General features: G+C 50.1%; 10 protein-coding genes across 10 annotated transcripts; 4 read left to right on the top strand and 6 right to left on the bottom strand.

Annotated features, from left to right (window-relative positions):
• Window positions 1-246: 246 nt before the first annotated feature.
• COCVIDRAFT_33729 (hypothetical protein) lies at window positions 247-853 on the bottom strand (the record flags this gene model as incomplete). The annotated part of the gene is made up of 2 exons (XM_014705895.1): window positions 247-753; window positions 845-853. 2 exons carry the CDS (start codon window positions 851-853, stop codon window positions 247-249), a joined length of 516 nt encoding a protein of 171 aa, XP_014561381.1.
• A 427-nt stretch (window positions 854-1,280) lies between these two features.
• Window positions 1,281-3,677, top strand: COCVIDRAFT_87038 (hypothetical protein; the record flags this gene model as incomplete). Its single annotated transcript, XM_014705894.1, has 3 exons — window positions 1,281-1,614; window positions 1,680-3,253; window positions 3,321-3,677. The coding sequence occupies 3 exons, from the start codon at window positions 1,281-1,283 to the stop codon at window positions 3,675-3,677; spliced, it is 2,265 nt and encodes a 754-aa protein (XP_014561380.1).
• Window positions 3,678-4,680: 1,003 nt separating this feature from the next.
• COCVIDRAFT_86858 (hypothetical protein) lies at window positions 4,681-5,588 on the bottom strand (the record flags this gene model as incomplete). Its single annotated transcript, XM_014705893.1, has 2 exons — window positions 4,681-5,447; window positions 5,501-5,588. The coding sequence occupies 2 exons, from the start codon at window positions 5,586-5,588 to the stop codon at window positions 4,681-4,683; spliced, it is 855 nt and encodes a 284-aa protein (XP_014561379.1).
• Window positions 5,589-5,879: 291 nt separating this feature from the next.
• Window positions 5,880-7,339, bottom strand: COCVIDRAFT_87124 (glycoside hydrolase family 76 protein; the record flags this gene model as incomplete). Its single annotated transcript, XM_014705892.1, has 3 exons — window positions 5,880-6,449; window positions 6,501-7,201; window positions 7,252-7,339. The coding sequence occupies 3 exons, from the start codon at window positions 7,337-7,339 to the stop codon at window positions 5,880-5,882; spliced, it is 1,359 nt and encodes a 452-aa protein (XP_014561378.1).
• A 363-nt stretch (window positions 7,340-7,702) lies between these two features.
• Window positions 7,703-8,959, bottom strand: COCVIDRAFT_22678 (hypothetical protein; the record flags this gene model as incomplete). The annotated part of the gene is made up of 1 exon (XM_014705793.1): window positions 7,703-8,959. The coding sequence occupies one exon, from the start codon at window positions 8,957-8,959 to the stop codon at window positions 7,703-7,705; it is 1,257 nt and encodes a 418-aa protein (XP_014561279.1).
• A 243-nt stretch (window positions 8,960-9,202) lies between these two features.
• On the top strand, window positions 9,203-10,124 carry COCVIDRAFT_86692 (hypothetical protein; the record flags this gene model as incomplete). Its single annotated transcript, XM_014705891.1, has 2 exons — window positions 9,203-9,436; window positions 9,519-10,124. 2 exons carry the CDS (start codon window positions 9,203-9,205, stop codon window positions 10,122-10,124), a joined length of 840 nt encoding a protein of 279 aa, XP_014561377.1.
• An 87-nt stretch (window positions 10,125-10,211) lies between these two features.
• Window positions 10,212-11,894, bottom strand: COCVIDRAFT_33723 (hypothetical protein; the record flags this gene model as incomplete). The annotated part of the gene is made up of 5 exons (XM_014705890.1): window positions 10,212-11,085; window positions 11,141-11,558; window positions 11,612-11,639; window positions 11,695-11,748; window positions 11,796-11,894. 5 exons carry the CDS (start codon window positions 11,892-11,894, stop codon window positions 10,212-10,214), a joined length of 1,473 nt encoding a protein of 490 aa, XP_014561376.1.
• Window positions 11,895-12,334: 440 nt separating this feature from the next.
• Window positions 12,335-14,552, top strand: COCVIDRAFT_22675 (hypothetical protein; the record flags this gene model as incomplete). The annotated part of the gene is made up of 3 exons (XM_014705792.1): window positions 12,335-12,356; window positions 12,566-12,679; window positions 12,742-14,552. The coding sequence occupies 3 exons, from the start codon at window positions 12,335-12,337 to the stop codon at window positions 14,550-14,552; spliced, it is 1,947 nt and encodes a 648-aa protein (XP_014561278.1).
• A 109-nt stretch (window positions 14,553-14,661) lies between these two features.
• COCVIDRAFT_12101 (hypothetical protein) lies at window positions 14,662-15,685 on the bottom strand (the record flags this gene model as incomplete). The annotated part of the gene is made up of 3 exons (XM_014705767.1): window positions 14,662-15,458; window positions 15,506-15,587; window positions 15,641-15,685. The coding sequence occupies 3 exons, from the start codon at window positions 15,683-15,685 to the stop codon at window positions 14,662-14,664; spliced, it is 924 nt and encodes a 307-aa protein (XP_014561253.1).
• An 868-nt stretch (window positions 15,686-16,553) lies between these two features.
• Window positions 16,554-20,847, top strand: COCVIDRAFT_86789 (hypothetical protein; the record flags this gene model as incomplete). Its single annotated transcript, XM_014705889.1, has 4 exons — window positions 16,554-16,601; window positions 16,659-19,110; window positions 19,157-20,502; window positions 20,611-20,847. 4 exons carry the CDS (start codon window positions 16,554-16,556, stop codon window positions 20,845-20,847), a joined length of 4,083 nt encoding a protein of 1,360 aa, XP_014561375.1.
• Between the last annotated feature and the right edge of the window lie 197 nt (window positions 20,848-21,044).

The raw sequence follows: 21,044 nt of genomic DNA, 5'->3' as shown, positions 1-21,044 counted from the left end.
AAGCACGCGTCCACACAAGGATCGCACAAGGGAAGCAACGAAGCAACCCCAAACTCTTACGCAGTCCATGGCATGGGCTTCCTTGATGTATAACATATTGTATGATCACGACTCTACATGCCTACAACAGGGCGTATGAATGATTACGACTTTTCCTACAAGAGCATGCATTGTGACATGGTGTACACGAACCAAGTCCATTGCTGGCTCTGCCATGTAGAAGATTCGACATGACTTTTCTTTTCTTCACCGGTACTGGACCTTCTGGCCACCCCGCTTCTCCATCTTGGCCTGTCTCTTGCTTGCCTGCGGTTGGGGCACACCTGCGGCATCCTGGAAGCCGCCTCTCATGCCAGAGTAAGTGCCCCAGGCAGCATAGGCACTGTAGGCGGGGATGATGGTCCACAACCACCAAGCATAGTCGCCCACAATGGCAGCCAGAACGATGCAGCCATAAGTCCAGTAAACCACATCCCACATGTACTCGGTCAGGCCCTTGGCATCGAGGTCCTCGCCAGGTCGCTTCACAGCGCCATCGGCAGTGAGGGTGGGGCGAGAGAGACGCTCAAAGTAAAGCTGGATGAGGAGCTGCGGGGCCGATAGGAGCAGGTAGAGAAGCAGCGACTTTCGGGATAGAGAGGCACGGAAGATGAGGGCTCGGAACAGCCACCAGAAGCCATGGACAACTAGTGTGACGTAGAGGGTCTGGTTAAGGCGCTTGGTGTTGGAGGCGGCAAGCGTTTTGGTAGCTTTCTAGGCAAGGGATGAGCGATTGTCGAGGGGAGATGGGTTTCTTCGACGACGCATCTCGCGGCGGAGGACTGATGTGGCGTGCAAGACGTACCTGTGCCATGATGACGGCGAGTGCGGTGAAGTAGCAAAAAACAGGGTGCGGAACTGTGAAGGAGGATTGTGATGTGTATGGCCCGAGCGCCATAACAAGCGCGCGCAGCCTAGATCGCGACAAAGGCGAGCAACAAACGTCGCGAACATCGCCGCCGCCGTCTCTTCTTCCTGCGCACTCGTCCGAACTATACCGATCTCTACTGCCGTTGGAGTTGTGTAAACCCGTGTTTACCAATTCACTTTGTCGAACACGCCACCAGCAACACTCCGAACAGCCACCGAGATACTCAAACGACCTTCACCACAACACGCCTTCCCTACAACGACCCCCCGGCCCACGCCCTCACCAAGTCTTACCACCACCTCCGCTCTTCCCATGACCACTCGTACTATGAGCCCTCCAGCCTAGATCCTCGCCTTGTCGTCAGGAAAGCATGTCACCCCCGCCAGGCGTCAATGCCCAGCTGCGCCAGCTCATACACTACCATCTCGACAACGGCTTTGTTGAAAACGCTCTGTTCCTCGCTGGCCGCTTGCAAGCACTCGAACCCCGCAATCCAGATGCAGCCCACCTGCTTGCCCTCTGCAATCTTCGCCTCGGTAGATACAAGGCCGCCTTTGACGATGCGCGCACCAAGGGAATGCACACGCAGCATCTGGGATGCGCCTACGTATTCGCCCACGCTTGTCTCGCCCTAGGCCGCTACGAGCAGGGTGGCCAGGCGCTGGAGAAGGTGCGCAGTCTGTGGGCAGGGCGCAACCACTGGAGTAGGTTGTCCACGCAGGCCTTCCCGGCCTACTTCTCGGCCCAGATCCGCTAACAAAGAACGTAGATAAACACTCCGAGACTTCGCGACGACACGTTCCAGATGCAGCAGCCTGCTATTGCCTACTAGGAAAACTATACGCAGCACATGGTGATACGAGGAAAGCCATTGACTACTTCGTCGAAGCGCTTAAGATCAATTCCTTCATGTGGGATGCATTCACCGGCCTTTGCGATATTGGCGCCGTCGTCCGCCCACACAACATCTTCAAGATCACACCCGATATGCTTCCCTTCGCCCAAACACCCGAAATAGATCCCTTCAATACAAGGCAAGCCAGCGACGGTGGGCTAAATATGGGAGGATCGAATCTGCTTTCAAAGCTGAATGGTCGCGCTACGCAACCCAACTCGCACCACGAATTCGATACTCCAGTGGCGAATGGTCAGAATATGCATGATGAACATGTTATGATGGCTGAAACTGGTGGCCCTGTCATGTCACGGGCAGTCACTTCAAGGGTACGCACCAAGACGAATCCAGATGGCGACCAGACGGACATTCCACGACCCGTATACCAGAACGGACATAAGAGAACCGTGTCTGGCCATTCATTACACCAAACGCAGAACGCACCTCCTCAACCGTTGGACCCCACTGCAGCGCCACCACGGCGCAGTGTGAGGTTGTTAAACTCCATTACCCAGATCCGACCGTCAAACCCACGGCAAGGGATGACATCAAGTAAAGAAATTGAGTCGAAAGAGAGGCGTGAGATGCGAAAAGCAAGAGCCGCAGCTCCTAAATCACGATCAGGGACTACATCGACTGTAGGAAGAGTTGTTAGTGGAAACAGGAAACCGCATATCGAGACGTCTGAGCCATCGAAACCTGAGGGCAGACCTCAAAACGGGGCCCCAGTGGCTGTAGCACCACCTCCGAGAATGGCTCCACAAGCTGACACATCACGGGAGCGGGAGGTTTTAAATTGGTTGCTAGACCTACTCCTCAAGATTGGTTCGGGCTATCGACATCTGAGTCGTTATGATGCGTCCAAGGCGTTGGAAGCATTCACAGCCGTGCCCAAGGCACAGCGTGAAACACCTTGGGTCCTTGCACAAATCGGCAAAGCATACTACGAGCGCACACACTACGCAGAAGCAGGAAGCACATTCCGAAAGATCCGAGAAATGGCGCCTTCTTCATTAGAGCATATGGAGGTATATTCCAACACACTATGGCAACTGAAAGATGAGGTATCCTTGGGCCACCTTGCCCACACACTTATGGATCAAGATCGACTATCTCCACAAGCATGGTGTGCACTCGGCAATGCTAGTTCTCTGGACCGACAGCATGATGATGCTGTAAAATGCTTCTCACGCGCTACACAGCTGGATCCAAAGTTCGCCTATGCTTACACACTACAAGGACACGAGCACGTGGCAAACGAAGAGTTTGACAAAGCCATGACTGCTTACCGCAACGCCATCAGTGCAGATAACCGGCACTACAATGGGTGGTATGGTCTGGGCAATGTGTATGAACGTCTGGGTAAATACGAAGTAGCCGAGAAGCACTATCGGGCAGCGGCAGAAATCAACCAGAACAACGCCATGATACTTGTTCGAATAGGTCTTGTAAGTCATTTTACACATACACACACACACACCATCTACTTCACCCAACTAACAGAAATCCCCCCAGGTTCTGGACCGCATGAAGAAAATCGAGCCCGCCCTTTTGCAATTCGAAAATGCCATCCGAATCGACCCCCGCTCCGTCATGGCCCGCTTCCGCAAATCCCAAGTCCTTCTCAAACTCAACGCCCCACAAGAAGCCCTCAAGGAACTCTTGTACCTCAAAGATGCCGCACCCGACGACCCAAACATCCATTTCCTACTAGGAAGATGTTACAAGAAACTGCGCGACCGCTCAAGTGCCATCCGCCACCTAACCATTGCCATGAATCTCGACCCCAAAAGCCATGGTGTCATCAAAGAAGTCATGGAGAGTATCGATCAAGAAGATGATGGGGGATGGAGTAGTGAAGACGAGCATTGATTTTGAAAATTTCCGTCGTCTTCTTCTTCTTCTTCTTCTTCTTCTTCTTTTTAAAGAGAGAAAAAAAACTACTTTGTTTACTATTCTTTATTCTTTCCATCATCTTCCTCTTTAACGAATGACCCTTCATGACTCTCTCTCTCTCTCTTTCATGTCTTCTTCTTCTTCTTCTTTGCGCTGACGACATGAAGTAAAAAATGGGTCTCTCTCCCTCTCTCCATCTCGCTCTCTTTGCATAACATGATGTACCATGCGCTGAGCCTCATCTTCACCATGATACATACACCTCGTCGTTTGATACCTACCGCATTCTCCCTCCCTACCCCCTTCCCTCAAAAACAATCCAATTCTCTTCTCGCATCCATTCAAGGCATTTTCAAGCGTTCTCTCCCTTTTTTTTTTCCTCCAAAGCATCGGGATTAGCGTGTGTGTTTTTTTTTATCGGAAATCATGGGGGGGGACACGCGTTTGCATTCTTTTCTTTTTCTTTTTTTTGCTCTTGTACGCCTATTATGTTGAGTATGTGTGAGAAGAAATATATATACCATTGAATGAGTAGATTTCTTGTTCTTTTTTTTTCCTGGCGTTTTCGCTGGTTGGTGTTCTTGGGGTTCGCTTTGGTTCCCGTTTTTTTTTCGTTGATGAAAGGACGACAGGTTATGCGTGCTGAGTTGGAAAGGGGGAAAGGAAGGGATTGGGTTGTGGTGTAAAAGTGGGAGAAGGGATGGTATTTCGTTTTCGTGCATGTTGATAGAAACAATTGATAATATATGATGACATTCAGGACCAAAAGTTTCGAATGTGGAAATTGTAGAAGAAGAAAAAAAGCCGGGGGGGATTTGAACAAGTGACCACGTATCCTTTCAGTCTTCATCAAACGACATACACGAATTTTGCGTTACAGTATCAATTCACATTGATGACAAGGTTAACAACCTTCATAATCTCATCCTATACGTCTTCTTCGCCCAAACACCTCAAGCATTGCAACGCCAACAAGCACTTAGAAGCAGAAAACCTGATCCTCCAGCTTACTAACCGGCCTCGCCTTGTCGAATCCCAGACTCTCTGTCGCCTTCTTCATGGCCGCAACCATAGGCGGAGGTCCGCAAATCAGAACCTTGACGTCCTTGGCGGGCGCTGGAAGCTTCTCCTTGATCATATCGGCGGTAACAAAACCGACGCCTCCGTTCCACCCTTCAGGCGGGTTGTTAAGCACGTAGTGGACGCGGAACTTGGGGTCCTTGGCGGCGAGCGCATCGAGTTCGTCTTTGAGCAGGATATCCTCGGGGTTGACGTTGGCAAAGATGAGATCGACTTCGGTTTTGTCGCCTGTTGGGCGTCCGCGCATAATGGCCTTTGCGATTTGCAGCATGGGGGTGATTCCGGTGCCTCCGGCAATCATACCAAAGTGTCTGACCATGTTGGGGGTGTATACCATGGCGCCCTTGGGGCCTCGGATCTTCATCTTGTCGCCAATCTTGAGTTCGGTTACGTATTTGGAGATGTTACCGGTGGGGTACGACTTGATGATGAGGTCGACATGGCCCTTGTCTTCGTCGGAGGTGATGGGGGTATACGAGCGGACGACTTCTTTGGGCTGGCCGGGGATCGTGGCGGCGAGAGAAATGTGCTGGCCGATGGGGAGGCCGAGGATATCAGTTGGACGGGGCAGCTTGAAGCGGTAGATGGCCGTGTTGTGCGAGATGACTTGCTTGTGCTCGAGTTCAAACTCCTGGAACTCAGTGGGCTTGAGCACTTTGCGGGGCGCTGGGTGGGTTTAGTTTGAAGTGTTACTTTTGCTTGTGCTGGGATGCTCTTACCGCTACTGCTGCTGGAGTATACCAGGTAGCCACCCACAATGGCGACCAAGGCCACCGCAAACGGTAGAAGATCCATGACTGATACCATTGCCAACGCACGTAGGAGCCGGCGTCTAAAGGCTTAAAAGAAGAAAAGGGAGGGGAAGACAGCGGATGTGCTGGAATGATTCCCGAAAGGTCTCGTTCCCAAGACAGGCCCGCTAAACACATGCCCCGCTCCCATTGGTTGCAGTTGCGAGACTTGGCATGCTTAGCTCTCTCTCGGGGAATGGATGCGCGTTTCGGGAAACTCGACCCACATCACGTGTTCACCGTATGATAATCGTGGCCGGGGTCTGTTGTCTGGATTCCTACACTACAATACACCAAGTTCATGTGACTAGCATAGCAAAGCCGCGGCAAATGCAGCAGCCAGGACAACTGTGATACTGGCCGTCATGGTGCCCGCCGCACCCGCCGCACCAGTTCCCTCCGACCCAGCACCGTCCGACGGTTTTGAAGCTTCACCCTCCTCTACCGGGCTGCCAGTAACATTGGATCCTTGAATCTTCGTCTGCGAGTACAACAAGCCTTGCACGACCTCCATTGCACTGAAAACTTCACCCAAGTTCCCATCGCTAGCAGTGTTGTACTCCCACATGCTTTCTTGATCTACCCAACTCAGTGAGCATGCAACATCTCCTGTCTCTCCCTGACCCTTGCTACAATCCTTTGCTGCGCCTTTGGCCGACTTCTCCAGCATCAAAGTCAGAGGACCCGTCAGAGTAGGTGCAGCAACTGCAGCGCGGGCATAGGAACGAGCAGCAACACCTTTGAAGGCCCGATGATCTATGCCGCATTTGCCGTTGTTCTCGCAGGCGGTCTCCACGAGAACGTCGTTTTCAACGAAGCGAGATGTAGAGTTTACAAATCCCTCGACTGCGTCGGCCCATTTCTGTTTACCATCCGTCTAATAAAGTGATTAGTTGTTGTTCAAATACATGTATAAGATTGTACTCACGATGTTGTATAGGATGGCGGCGCCCTCAGTGAAAAGTCCGTGGTTGTAGGTGAATTGGACTTCGTTGAACTCAGTGCAATTCTGTTCTCCATCGGCGCCGTCGTAAATCTGGTAGTCATCTGTGACAAAGCCCTTTCCATGCGCCCAGTCAAAGATCTTCTCGGCCCATTCAGTATAGGTGCCATTGCCGGTGAACCGCGCAAGACGAGAGGCGAGGAGAAAGAAGTTTCCGTTCGAGGCCGTCTGCTTATAGCTGGATCCCACCTGGAAGCTGTAGATCCCCATAGAAAGACCACCGTCACAGAATTCAGTGCTCCATCGCATGGTCATGACATCAAACACAGAGATGGCTGCGTCTACCCATGATCCATTCTCTGGTTTTGGAAAGCCGAATTCCGCAGCACTCATCGCTGTCTGACCCCAGGCGCAGTGGTCATCGTTGGTCATGGATGCCGTCTGATTTCGCGCCATAAAGGCATAGTCTTTGCCTCGCTGCCATTGAATACCTTCTGAGACTAACGAGTCGTATTGCTTATCGCCAGTCAAACTCGAATATCCGATCAGCCCATCGAGTACGATACCAGCTTCCCACCAGTAGTAGTCATCGGGGAAAACGCCAGGAATTCCAGATTCGGAAACACTCGCGTTGTAATATTTTACGATGCCACTTGCTAGGGTCTTTGCAGCATCGACAATTGAATCTATAAATGTTAGGGGTTGGTTCGGCACGTGAGAAAACGCGCCATGTTACCTCTACTGTTGATGTCCAAATCAAGGGCTGCGACATTGCCATAAAGGCATGAAAAAGCGAGCGATAGCACGGCTTTGCGTGCAAACATTGTGAAAAGCAGTAAATCACGAAACGAATGACTTTGGTCAAGGAAACGTAAGAAACGAGGCTGCGAGGAACGAAAAAGCCGTGAGTTTAGTCTACTGATTATGGCAGAGGGCGGTTTGACATTCTTCTAGTGCTTCTCGCGTGGACCGGAGTCACGGCGCTTGACGATACGACCAATGGTAGTTGTTCTGCTGTTAAATGATGCAGCACGCCTTAATTGCAAAGGGGCGCCTGTTCTAGGCGTCAAGGGGCCCGCCATCCGAGCTTCAACGCCACATATTCTATTTTCTGTCTGAAAAATCCTTCGAGATTTGAAGCATTGGCTTTGCAGTTGGAAAATAGACACAGCCTCGTTACAGTCGTGTCAAGTGGTTTTACGCTCAATACCCATCTTTGCAGCCAAAGCCTTGGCGATATCATGCGCGAATCCTTCGTCGTTGATTGCTCGGTCGTCTTCCACGATATCAATTCCACTTCCTTGGAGGCCATTGTTGATAGCATTGAAGAGCGCAGTATCGGCTTTCGTGTCTTCGAATGGCCCTCCTGGTGTTGCAATCATGCTGATTCCTCCCTTTGGAAGCCAAATCTGCACCGCCTGTGGATCCTTTGCATGTTTCCTCAACTGACTCGTAATGAATTCACCAACTTGTCTGGCTTCACTCTCCGATGTCCTCATCAGCGTCACAACTGGGTTATGCTCATACAGCTTGCGGTCTTTGTAGCGCTCCGGAACGGTACTCTTTGGGCCGAAATTCGTCATATCTGTAGCACCCACAGATACAATAGTTGGTATTCCAGCCTCTGCAGCAGCTTCTAAGCGATGTTCTCCTGCGCTCATGACACCGCCGGTAAGGTGATCGCATATCTCTGTTGTTGTAAGATCGAGCACTGCGTCAAGACCTCCTTCTCGAACAAGTCGCTCCATGGCCTTCCCGCCGTGCCCTGTGGCATGGAACACATATGTTTCAATGTCGTAGTTGGCTTCTAAATGCCTTCGAATCGCGTCCACAGCTGGGGTGGTGACACCAAACATTGTGATGCCAACACGCTTCTTCTGTAGTTGAGCTGTATCCCTACTCTTCAATGCATATGTCCGAGACATTCCGGCAATGGCAGCTCCAGCGTTGCTGAGGACATTTCGAAGAACTTGGTTTAAACCAGCCACGTCAACAACGCTGTACATCATCGTGATATCCGTTTCTCCAACGATTGGGCCGGTGTCACCGCTCGCTACGGTTGAAACAATTAGCTTCGGAAAGCCAATTGGTAGAGCATTCCTCATCACTTCTGCAGCCAGCGATGTACCACCCGAGCCACCTGCATTGATCAATCCATGAATTCTGCCTTCCTCATAAAGCTTCTTAACGGCTTTTGTAGCACAGCCCGCCATGGCCTTGATGACCTTGCCTCGTGGCAGATCACTGACCTTTTCCCCATTACCAAAATCTTTCAATAGTTGCTGTTGAGTAATATCGATAGCTTCGTGGTCGATGGGTTTGCGGCCCACATCAATAACAACTACACTGGCATCATTCCGCTGAATGCTCTCATGTAGAAAAAGCAACTCTTCCAATTTCGTATCACAGGTACCAATAAGTGCAACGCAAGTTGAAGGAGCCATGGCGATAGATATAGATAGGGAATAGGGGGTGGTCAAACTCAACTCCACGGGAATGCCAGTGGGTCCCAAGTAAGTCATCCTCATGTAATGTATGCACGCATCCCCCGCGCCAGAAATGACGTCATCACATCCTACTACACTTACTCAATCGTCCCTAGAACCAACGTGATGGCCGCAATCGCCTTCGAAATCACGAGCATCGTCTAATCTTCCACAATTTCAATTATTCGGAACATATTAGCCATGTCTCCACCCACAGACCGCGCCTCTATCCTACAAAATCTCCGTTCTCAAATCAAAAATGGAAACATCATCGTCGGTGCTGGCGCGGGCATTGGTCTCAGCGCCAAATTCATCGAGGCAGGTGGCGGTGATTTGATTATAATATATAACAGCGGGAGATACCGCATGGCGGGGCGCGGGTCACTGGCTGGATTGATGCCGTATGGCAATGCGAATGATGTTGTGCTTGAGATGGTAAGTCCAACATCTCGTCTTTTAATTCAATTTCTCTCATTTAAAGAATATGAAAAATTTATGGAAGGCTGATATATCACAGGCCGGCGAAGTCCTTCCCATCGTCAAATCAACGCCCGTGCTCGCAGGTGTCTGCGCCACAGACCCTTTCCGCGACATGTCTCGTTTCCTGAAGCAGCTCAAGGATCTCGGGTTCGCGGGCATCCAGAATTTTCCTACTGTAGGTTTGATCGATGGGGCGTTTCGACAGAATCTCGAGGAGACGGGTATGTCGTATGATGCTGAAGTCGAGGTTGTCGAAATGGCGCGAGAGATGGATCTCTTGACTACTCCGTACGTATTCAATGTTGAGGAGGCGAAGAAGATGGCAAGTGCAGGTGCGGATGTGCTGGTTGCACATATGGGGCTGACCACGTCGGGGAGTATTGGGGCGGCGACGGGGAAAAGTCTGGATGAGTGTGTGAAGCTGATTCAGGAAATTCGGGATGCAGCGACGGAGATCAAGGATGACGTTATTATTTTGTGCCATGGTGGTCCGATTGCGAAGCCAGAGGATGCAGAGTATGTTATTAGTCGGACGAAGGGTGTACATGGCTTCTATGGTGCGAGCTCCATGGAGAGATTACCTGTCGAGGAGGCTATCACCAACATCACGAAGACGTTCAAGGGAATAAATGCGAAACCGTAAGTGTAGAACTATGAAATACGCAAAATCAAGCCATTCCTGAAATGCCATTATATCTGTTATTAGATTCTGAAGTATGATGTTAACAACCTATAAAGTATAACGGAAATCCGGGTGACGATCGCCCAGTTTCCCAGAGTCAATCTCCCTGATCCTCTCTTCAATAGTCATTCTCTCCCTCTTCCTGTTTATCTTGCGAAGCACAATGTACATGATGCCGTACCCGCAAGCTGCTACTGTGATTGCACAGATGGATACCGCATGGCCAATTACGTATCGACCATCGCTATTGGAGAGGCGGTAGATCTGACCAGCCATGATGCCCGCTGAGTTACCAATGGCTTGCTGCAGACCAATAGCGGTAGCGCGCTTGAAGTAACCGGCATTGCTGTTGATAACCCATGTAACGTTAAGTCCAACACAGCAGAAGATGCCGGTGGCCGTAACAAAGGTTGCAAAGTATAGTACACCTGTTGACGCCATTGAGACTCCGAGCATCATAGCATAGCCAACGGATGTGACTAAGGCCAAAGGGATCATGAAGTAGGCGCGGCGGTTGACATAGTCCGAACAGAAAGCGATAAAGAGATACACCGCCGAGGCCCAGATGTACACTGGTACTGTCAAAAGCTGAGTGCGGATGCTTGAGTAGCCAAATCCACGGATGATTACTGGAAGAAATGTCGAGAAACCAAAGGAGCATGTGTTTGCACAGAATTGACACGCAGCGCTCAGCCATAGCTTGGGATCCTTGAATGCCAGTTTAACCTCGGTTTTATCCATGGCATCCGTTGTCATCGATTTGCCTTGGTAGAGTCGTTCTTTTTCATGTCTAGCCCGAAGGAGCGCCTTTTCGTCCTCATTCAGCCACCATGCCGTCTCAAAGTTGTCCGGAAGAAGGAAAATCATTGCAACTCCTACGACAATCGAAATGAGGCCCTCGACGAGAAACAGCCAACGCCAGCTTAAGGGATTGTTAGTTCATTATCCAAGGCCGATTTGAACAGTGGAGTACGTACCCAGCAAGACCTCTTGCACCATGCAGGTTTGTCAAGCCGTACGCCAGTAGTCCACCGAAGGCTCCGCTCAAGGCAGACGCTACAAAGAGATACGATACCCTTCGAGCTTGCTCCAGAGGCCTGTAGTACATACTGAGATACAAGGTGAGACAGGGAAACAGCCCAGATTCAAAGGCACCTAGCAGAAGGCGGGTAGCAATGAGAGAAGCGTAATTCTGGACAAATGCAGCCCCAATGATGACAGCGCTCCAGCTGATGATGAAGAAAGGAATCAGACGAGATGGGCGCAGTCTCTTTAACAGAAGTGACGAAGGGAGTTCGAATGCAATATATGTCACATAGAAGAGTGTCACAGCGACATTGAGACGGTTCCCAGTAAGGTTCAGGTCCTCATTCATACCTGCAATAGCAGCATTTCCTAGGACAAATTAGCGAAAGGCGCATCGTGACCGTGTCAGGGCGAGTATATACCGATGTTGGAACGGTCAAGGTAGGCCACCTACGATGAATTGATTAACCTTGAAGAATTACCTGGTAGAAGAGAGGTTTCGTACCAAGAACACTATGACCATCATAGGTGACAGAATAAGGTCCAATTTGCGGATAAGCTGTTTAGTCAGTATACGGCTTCAGGTGGAACACAACAAGTACCTACTTTCTTCTCTGCGATTGGATCAATTTGAATTTCTTCACTTGATCCAGCTTGGACATCCTTCTCGCAAAGCGAGCCATCCGCGGCTTTGGCGTCATGCATTGAGTCCGACATGGCGCAAACAACGTAATTGGGACCCAGAATGAGTTTGAATGCTCATACGGGCAGATTCGGTACAGATATACAACATCATAATACCAGGCGTAGGCATGATGGTTTATCGAGTGTATTTACCGATCTATGATAGACATTTGGCCGACGCGGGGATGTCGCCCGCCTTGCCAATCTGGGTGATGGATGCACGCTAAACTCGCAGCGACCCACTGCAACATGGACTGCAGATAAGATAAACGTATATCGCGATCCCGGTCGTATTGTGGTATCAGTTTTAAGCGGATACTTATCGGCAAATTCTTCTGCATCATCTGGGCATTACTGTATTCCATAATGGATGAGCGTACCAGAGACCGAGTTGAGAGAACTGACAGTGAGCCATTAAGAAAGAAAAAGAAGAGGGGACGACAGGCGAAGAGTTGTGTAACATGTCACAGGAGGAAACAGAAGGTACGTATGACATAATCAGGAATGCCTGTTATGACGTCGTCACTGAAAGAACCTCGTGAGTTCCAAGACTCACGTTGGCATGCTAGATGATGCACCGGACGCTTCATGGCCCTAAGCTTATCATGACCGAGAACGAGAGACCAACAACTGACCAGAGGTACAGTGTGATGGAGAGCTCCCATGCTTCAATTGTACACGACGCGATGTAGCATCAGACTGCACATACAGCGACGAAGCTGAGGCCCATCGCCAGCAATCGGTACACGTATCTACCCTCGGTAACACCGAGCCGACCGCTGAAACTGTCGCTGGCACTATTGCGAGTGAGTTGCGACTAGGCTGTCTGCATCTGGTACCAAGACCGCTTAACTAAAATCATATCAAGCTACTCAGGCTTCTACTTCCTGCAACAAGGCCTCACCGGAACCCAGGGATGCACAGGTCGGAAATCTCTTTCGGAGCAGAGATGCCCCTTCCTTCTTCGGTTCATCCTACTTCGGACCCCAGGCTGCAGCCAAGATAATTGAAGAACCTGCACCAGATCTCTCATCTGGCATTCGTCACGCATCAGCTTCAGCGCAGTCTTTCCGAGATGTTGGTGGCCCTTTTTCACAAATCTGGGACCTACTAGGCATATTGCCTCGAAACAAAGCCAGTGTTGACCGATTAGTTGATGTGTTTATTATCGAGCTCAACTGGACCATTGACGCAATCCATCCTGCTTCATTCAAGACCAGGTATGCCGAGTTTTGGGAGCGCAAGTTTGGCTTTGATGACTACGCATCCATCGACTTGCGTTGGCTGGCATTGCTATTCATCATCCTTGCTTATGGAGTCTTCTTAGACTGCCCACACCCGAAGAACGCTGAAGTTCAGCGAGACTTGCAGGAAACATCTCTTCGATTCTACTGGGCTTCCCGAAGAGCAATTGTGATCGCGCCGACATTCTACGGCGAGTCAACAGATCTTGTCCGCGCTGGCGTCTTAGTAACGCGCTATCTCATACACATGCGACGAGTCCCAGAGTCCTGGTTGACGACCAGTTTCGCTATGCGCATGGCCCAAGCCCAAGGCATGCACATTGATGGCGAGCGATGGCGACTTCCGCGAAAAGAGACTGAGACTAGAAGGCGACTCTGGAGTCATTTGTATACTTTAGACAAGACAATTGCGTTGGCCATTGGCCGTCCATTTGCAATTGTGGACCAGCAATGCCTCGTCCAACGAGCAACCAATGTCTGGCTAGATGACGAGCCAGAAGAACGTGCTGCGGCTCTGCCCGTACTGCCAATTTCCGAGCCCACCCTAAGTGTCTATAATTTCCTAGCTCATGATTTAGCAAAAATTATTGGTAATATTCAAGAACGCTGCTTCGGCCTGTCGACATCCTCGTATGACACTGTTCTTTCCCTGGATCGGGAAATTCTTGAATGGGCAGCCAAATTACCGGAGTACTATCGCATCAAAGACTCTGATACTTCGCAAGATGGTGTTCACCCATTCATACATTGGAATCGCTTATACCTTCACTCCATGTACCACTTTGCTCGCGTTACACTCCATCGCCCATATCTGCTGCGCCAAAGTATTACAAATCGTTTCCGACACAGTCACGATGCTTGCATTTCATCAGCTTGTGCTGACCTTGCAATGCGTATCGACTATCTTCAGCAGCCCTTGCACGACCGTCTGAAATGGAGTTTGGGACCTCATCATCTATTCAACAGCGCGCTAGTCCTGGGAATCGTTGCTGTCAAAGATCCACACTCGTACCAATGCGACGCGATATTAGAAGATCTCACTGCTTATTGCGACATGCAACGCGGAGACATCTGGCTGAATGAGTTTGCACTTGCAGAAGTCAAGATCATTGAACTTTGTATCAAGAAGTCAAAACAATTTCGTAAAAGTCGTGGCAGCAGCAATAGAGCAAGTACATCACTTGGACCGCGATACAGCGCGACAGTGGACCCTCCAGCTACTGCGTACGCCGGAGAACAAAATGATGCCAACAACTTTGTCTCACCAGAAACAATAAACAGCTCAGATGAAGTACCAGGTTTACTCAGTTTTGGTGCAGGAGGTCCGTTTCAATGGCAAGCGCCTCCTTGGGGCGATCCATCTACAGACCTGCAGCAATGGGAGCATGTTCTCGACAGCATCACTCAAGAACAGATGCTTTTTGGATTTCAATAATCACGAGTCCTATTTTGGCAGGTTTTTGATCAATGATGCAGTGGGAAATATAACTCAATACTGCATCCCAGCCATGAATCAGTTTGAATGAGTTAAGTGTTTTTCTAAATTATACGAGCTTGGGCTGCGCTTCGTAAACAACTGGGGTCACTAGACTTCCCATGCCATGGCTCATCACAATTCTCAAATCATCCCCTTGTTTCAACCACACCTTTGGTACTTTGCTCACTCCAATGCCATGTGGTGTGCCGGACATAATCACCGTACCCGGCTCCAGAGTCGTCCCCTGACTGAGATATGCCACGATTTCCGGAATGCTGAATATCATATCGTTCGCAACGGAATATTGCATCGTTTCGCCATTCAGCACAGTCTTCAACTCGATTTGGCCAGGATCGGGTATTGTGGCGGCGGATACGAGGCAAGGGCCTAGCGGCGCGAATCCATCAAAGCCTTTTCCGAAACCCCACTGGGCGCCGTTGAATTGATGAACTCGGGCTGTTACGTCGTTGGAACATGTATAGCCCAGGACGTACTCCATGGCGTTCTCTTTGGTGACATTTCTCGCGGCCTTGCCTATGATAACTGCGAGTTCGGCTTCGTAGTCTGCTTGGCCATTTGTAGCTTGATATGGTATCAGCAGTGGAGCGTTCGGGGCGCCCAGACATGTTGCCGGTTTGAAGAAGAGTGTGGGGTGGTTAGGAAGATCCAGGTTCATTTCTTTTGCATGCTTCCGGTAGTTCAGGCCTATGCAGCGGATGGTTCCTACTTCAGACTTTGAGAGTGGCGGAAGTAATCTCGAGACTGTGAGGACTGTGCTTGTGGGCTTGTTTTGGAGCGAGAGAACAGACGTCCTTGTGAAGAGGCGGGCTTGGACCTTCTCTCCTGACGCTAGAGCTGCGCCAACTATATTGTCTCAGCAGATGTGAAAGATTGCCAGGCGGGCTGCTTACCATCGATGTTTGCATCGAGTGGCTCACCGAGGTGCTCGACATTGTCTTCTTCGGCAATGAAACGTATTAATCTTCTCCAGGCCTACATTTTCATGTCAACTCTATGTCTGTTTTCAGTTCGCAGTTGGATTATACCGTGGGCATACCGCATGCGGTATCTACTTCACTTATGGACCCCATTTCTTGAATAGCCCAGTTGTGATAGGGCGAAAATATCAAGGAGTCATAAGACTTATTTGATCAAAACAAGTGCAAAGCAATCGATCTTATTTCCAATCAGATTGTTGCATTGCCCTATCGATCGGGAAATTCAGAAGAATTCCCCACACCCTTGTGACTGTAGCAAGGGCCCGCCAAACCTAAAGCGATGCATGCGTACACCGCAGCAAAAGATCGTCCATCATTCCGATATTGGGGGTTTGCTCCAAAAATGCCCGTTTGGGCATGCTGTAATTAGGAATTTTGTACTTGATAGTGGCTTTCGAGCTTCACTAGTACTCATGTTTTTACCCTAGAGCCAATTATCGCGTGGCCAAACTCGTTCCTGTCCCCCCTCTCGCCGGGAACTCCTTTTTTAATGATACTAGCCAAATATCCACAATGAATTTGTTGTAGTGTTACATGTCCAAAACTCTAATAAAATATCATGTGCAATGACTCAGTGACCGACCATTTCAGGGACCTTATCAGCGGGCAAATAGTGTTGAAAAGAATTCCCGACAACGCCGACAAGGCCCACTAATGTCGGAAGTGGCGTGTGCAGATAGCGTAGCAGATGTCATCAAGCTCGAGCTACCACGATGACATGATTTGGATGACAAAAGCCGCCGCGGGGTAGCATCGTGTACCCCACTTAAAGCTCTCGCTGGAAGCGTATATGCAGCCGCGTCCAGCCTGCATATCGTGTCACATCGTATTTTGGCATCATTCTTCGCTCATTCTTGGTTTTGGTTTTCGCCTGTGTTAACTGATGACCTTGAAGCCTCTAGGGTCTGTCCAACAATAACTTTCGCATTTCGTGTGCGCGACATAATTCCTAGGCACAACCATGGCTGCGCCAAAGATTGCACAGCGGGGAATCCGCATTGCCATTGACGTACGGAATCTTTCCCTCTAGGTTTGAAGAATCTATGGCTGATCACTGGGTATTTAGCGTGGCGGCACATTCACAGATTGTGTAGGCAATCCCGGAACAGGCAAGATGGAAGATGACGTTCTTATCAAACTTCTTTCTGTTGACCCGTCAAACTACGATGACGCGCCGCTCGAAGGTATCCGTCGCCTCCTTTCCAAATTCACAGGCACCGAAATTCCTCGCGGTCAGCCACTGGACACGTCCAAGATTGAAAGCATACGCATGGGTACAACGGTGGCTACGAATGCGCTGCTGGAGCGCAAGGGCGAGGATATCGCCATGGTTGTGACAAAAGGTTTCAAGGACTGTCTCGAAATCGGCAACCAAAGTCGGCCCAATATTTTCGCTCTGGATATCCGGAAGCCAGAGGTACTCTACAAAAAGGTAGTAGAGATTGATGAGCGTGTCACGCTGGAAGACTATGCCGAGGACCCAGAAAGGAATCAGACGCAAGCCGCCAGTATTGAAGAGGCTGGCGATGAAGCTGAATTAGTCAAAGGATTGTCAGGTGAGACAGTGCGCATATTACAAAGGCCGCAGGAACAAGCAATTAGAAAGCAACTCAAAGAGGTGTATGATAGTGGGTTGAAGAGCATAGCTGTGTGCTTGATGCATGGCTACACATATCCGAAGCATGAAGCGCTAGTAGGCAAAATTGCAAGGGAAATTGGATTCGAACATGTCAGCTTAAGTCACGAGCTCATGCCCATGATTAAGTTGGTTCCACGAGCAACCTCTGCATGCGCAGATGCCTATCTAACACCTGCGATACGAAAGTACATCGATGGCTTCTCCAAGGGCTTTGAAGGTGGCCTTGGTACCAAGAGCGTAAAGCGCGAAGAAGGCTCCAAGGGTGCACGATGCGAGTTCATGCAATCTGATGGCGGACTTGTCGATGTCGATATGTTCTCGGGCCTCAAAGCCATCCTGTCAGGACCTGCTGGTGGAGTCGTGGGCTATGCACTAACATCCTATGATCCACAGACCAAGATACCCGTTATTGGATTCGATATGGGTGGTACGAGTACTGATGTCAGCCGATACGGCGCTGGACGATACGATCACGTCTTCGAGACTACAACTGCCGGAGTCACTATCCAGTCACCGCAACTCGACATCAACACAGTCGCAGCCGGTGGTGGATCGCGTCTCTTCTGGAAGAACGGTCTTTTCGTTGTCGGCCCAGAATCGGCAAGCGCACATCCTGGCCCAGCATGCTATCGAAAAGGTGGTCCATTGACTATTACAGATGCGAACCTGTTCCTTGGTCGGCTACTGCCTGACTTCTTTCCCAAGATCTTCGGAAAGAATGAGGATGAAGGGCTGGACGCGCAAGCCAGCGAGAAGCTGTTCAAAGAATTGGCAGATCAAATTAACAAGGAGATCGCTGGAGGCAACAAGGAAAAGGAAATGTCGTTGGATGACATTGCAAATGGTTTCATCAAGATCGCAAACGAGACTATGACGCGACCCATTCGTAGTTTGACTGAAGCGCGAGGCCACGACACATCGAAACACCGACTTGCAACCTTTGGCGGAGCCGGTGGACAGCACGCTGTTGCCATCGCTGAGGCTCTCGGCATTTCGCAGATTCTTGTTCACAGATACTCATCAGTACTATCCGCATACGGCATGGCCCTTGCTGATGTCGTCGACGAAAGGCAAGAGCCAGAGTCGAAGGTCTGGTCAGATGAAAAGGATGTGAGGGAATACTTGCAAGCCAAGATGGCGGACTTGAAGAGTAAATCAACAGCTACACTAAAGGAGCAGGGCTTTGATGAAGAACACATTCAGTTTGAGGAGTACCTGAACTTGCGATACCGAGGGACTGAGTCAGCGCTCATGATCATCAAGCCAACCAAAGAAGAGGCCCAGCAAGAGTATGGTGGCGACGAGTGGGCCTTTGGGAAAGCCTTTGTTAAGCAACACGAGCAAGAGTTCGGTTTCACACTGCCAGACCGTGACATCATCGTGGATGATGTCAGAGCACGAGGCATTGGAAAGTCCTTTGAAGGGTTGGAAAAGAGCGTGGATCAGCAGCTGAAAGAGATCAAGCCCAAAGACCTTCAAGGCGACACAAAGCGATACGATACGCGCAAGGTGTTCTTCGAGGGTGGTCGGCAAGATACGTCGGTGTACAAGCTTGAAGACCTTGAAGTTGGAGATCGCCTAAAGGGCCCTGCCATCATTGCAGACGGCACACAAACTATCGTCGTTACTCCTGGCGCTACTGCGCTCATAATTAACACGCATGTTGTGATAAACATCGGTGAGACCGAAGATCAAGAAAAACAGATTGACACAAAGGAAGTCGATCCAATTCTGCTGAGTATCTTCGCTCACAGGTTCATGGCTATTGCTGAGCAGATGGGTCGCGCGCTGCAGAAGACTAGTGTGTCTACCAACGTCAAGGAGCGATTGGACTACTCTTGCGCGCTTTTCGACGCAGATGGCGGACTAGTCGCAAATGGTGAGCTTCACATCTATGGAGTCTAACAACGCTAACGTACGTATAGCACCCCATCTTCCTGTCCATCTTGGAAGCATGTCAACATGTGTCCGCAAACAAGCAGCTATCTGGAAAGGCAAGCTCAAAAAGGGGGACGTACTGGTTTCTAACCATCCTATGTTTGGCGGTACACATCTACCAGATATCACCGTTATAACACCAGCATTCAGTGGTGACAACATTGTCTTCTATGTCGCCTCTCGTGCACATCATGCTGATATCGGTGGCATCCTTCCTGGTTCGATGCCTCCGGCTTCTAAGGAGCTCTACCAAGAAGGCGCTGCTATCAAATCAGAGAAGCTCGTATCAGAAGGCCACTTCAACGAAGAGCGCATCACAGAGCTACTGCTCGATGAACCAGGTCAATATCCTGGATGCTCTGGCACTCGATGCCTGAGTGACAACATCAACGATCTGAAAGCTCAAGTCGCCGCTAACCAGAAGGGTATCAATCTCATCAGTACGCTCATGTCCGACTACGGCGAGGAAGTCGTCAAGCTCTACATGACCAGCATCCAAGCCAATGCCGAGAAATCTGTGCGAGCGTTACTCAAAGACGTGTACAAGCGCTTTGAGGGCCAAGACCTCAGTGCGGAGGAATTCATGGACGATGGAAGTCCTATCCGCCTCAAGGTCTCCATTGACCCAGAAAAGGGCGAAGCTGTCTTTGACTTTTCAGGAACAGGCCCTGAAGTCTACGGCAACATCAACGCCCCTGAAGCCGTCACGTACTCGGCTATTATCTACTGTCTGCGATGTCTGATCAGTGAGGATATCCCACTGAACCAAGGTTGCTTGAAGCCAATCCACGTTCTCATTCCTAAGAAATCTTTCCTCTCACCATCGGATAATGCGGCTGTTGTGGGAGGCAACGTACTTACGAGTCAGCGCGTCACAGACGTCGTGTTGAAGGCTTTCCGTGCGTGTGCCGCCAGTCAAGGCGATTGCAACAACCTTACCTTTGGTTTTGGCGGTACAACATTCGGGGAAGGAGAGAAGAGCGGAGAGAGAAAAGAGACCAAGGGATTTGGATACTACGAGACCATCGCTGGAGGGTCTGGTGCAGGGCCAACATGGAACGGAACCAGCGGCGTGCATACACATATGACCAACACTCGCATTACCGACTCCGAAGTGTTTGAGCGCCGATACCCTGTTCTGCTCCGAGAATTCTCACTTAGACAAGGTAGTGCAGGACGCGGAATGCACATAGGTGGCGAAGGAGTCATCCGTGACATCGAGTTCCGCATCCCAGTCCAAGTCAGCATTTTGAGCGAAAGAAGAGTTTACCATCCATACGGTATGGAAGGCGGAGGCGACGCCGCCTGCGGTCTCAATATCTGGGTCCGCAAAGTCGACAAAAAGGCTATCGACCAAAACTCAGACTCTAAGAAACCTACTGAACCTCAAGAATCGGCACCGTGCGCGCCCACGACGTCAAGTGACGTGGAAACTCTGGAGAAGAAGGATGCTGCGAGGGACAGGAAAGAAGATGTTGAGTATAGGTACATCAATCTTGGTGCGAAGAATACGGCTAGTATGCGGCCTGGTGAGCGCATCATTATTCATACGCCTGGAGGTGGTGGGTGGGGCAAGGAAGGAGAGCAGAGTAGGCTGCAGGATAAGAAAGATCCGAAGCAGAGCTGGAAGGGAGGAAGTGTGGCGGGTCGACAGAGTACGGCTGAGGCGAGCGCGTAGTATGGTGTAGATCTGTACCTCTAGAGTGTGTTTGTTAGTCAATGTTGAGACACAAAGTCTATGTCATGCCAGAGTTCAGTGCCCAAGGTGAAGAAATAGTAGACTTAAAAACGCCAAGATACTCAAGGTCTGCTTCATTGCACTATCATATCATCATTCCCTATGATATCGTCGTTTGTGTATTCCAAACCCATATC

This window comes from Bipolaris victoriae (genome assembly GCF_000527765.1).
Source record: "Bipolaris victoriae FI3 unplaced genomic scaffold scaffold_6, whole genome shotgun sequence".
NCBI classification, from domain to species: domain Eukaryota; kingdom Fungi; phylum Ascomycota; class Dothideomycetes; order Pleosporales; family Pleosporaceae; genus Bipolaris; species Bipolaris victoriae.
This window is presented reverse-complemented; position numbering and strand designations above follow the sequence as displayed.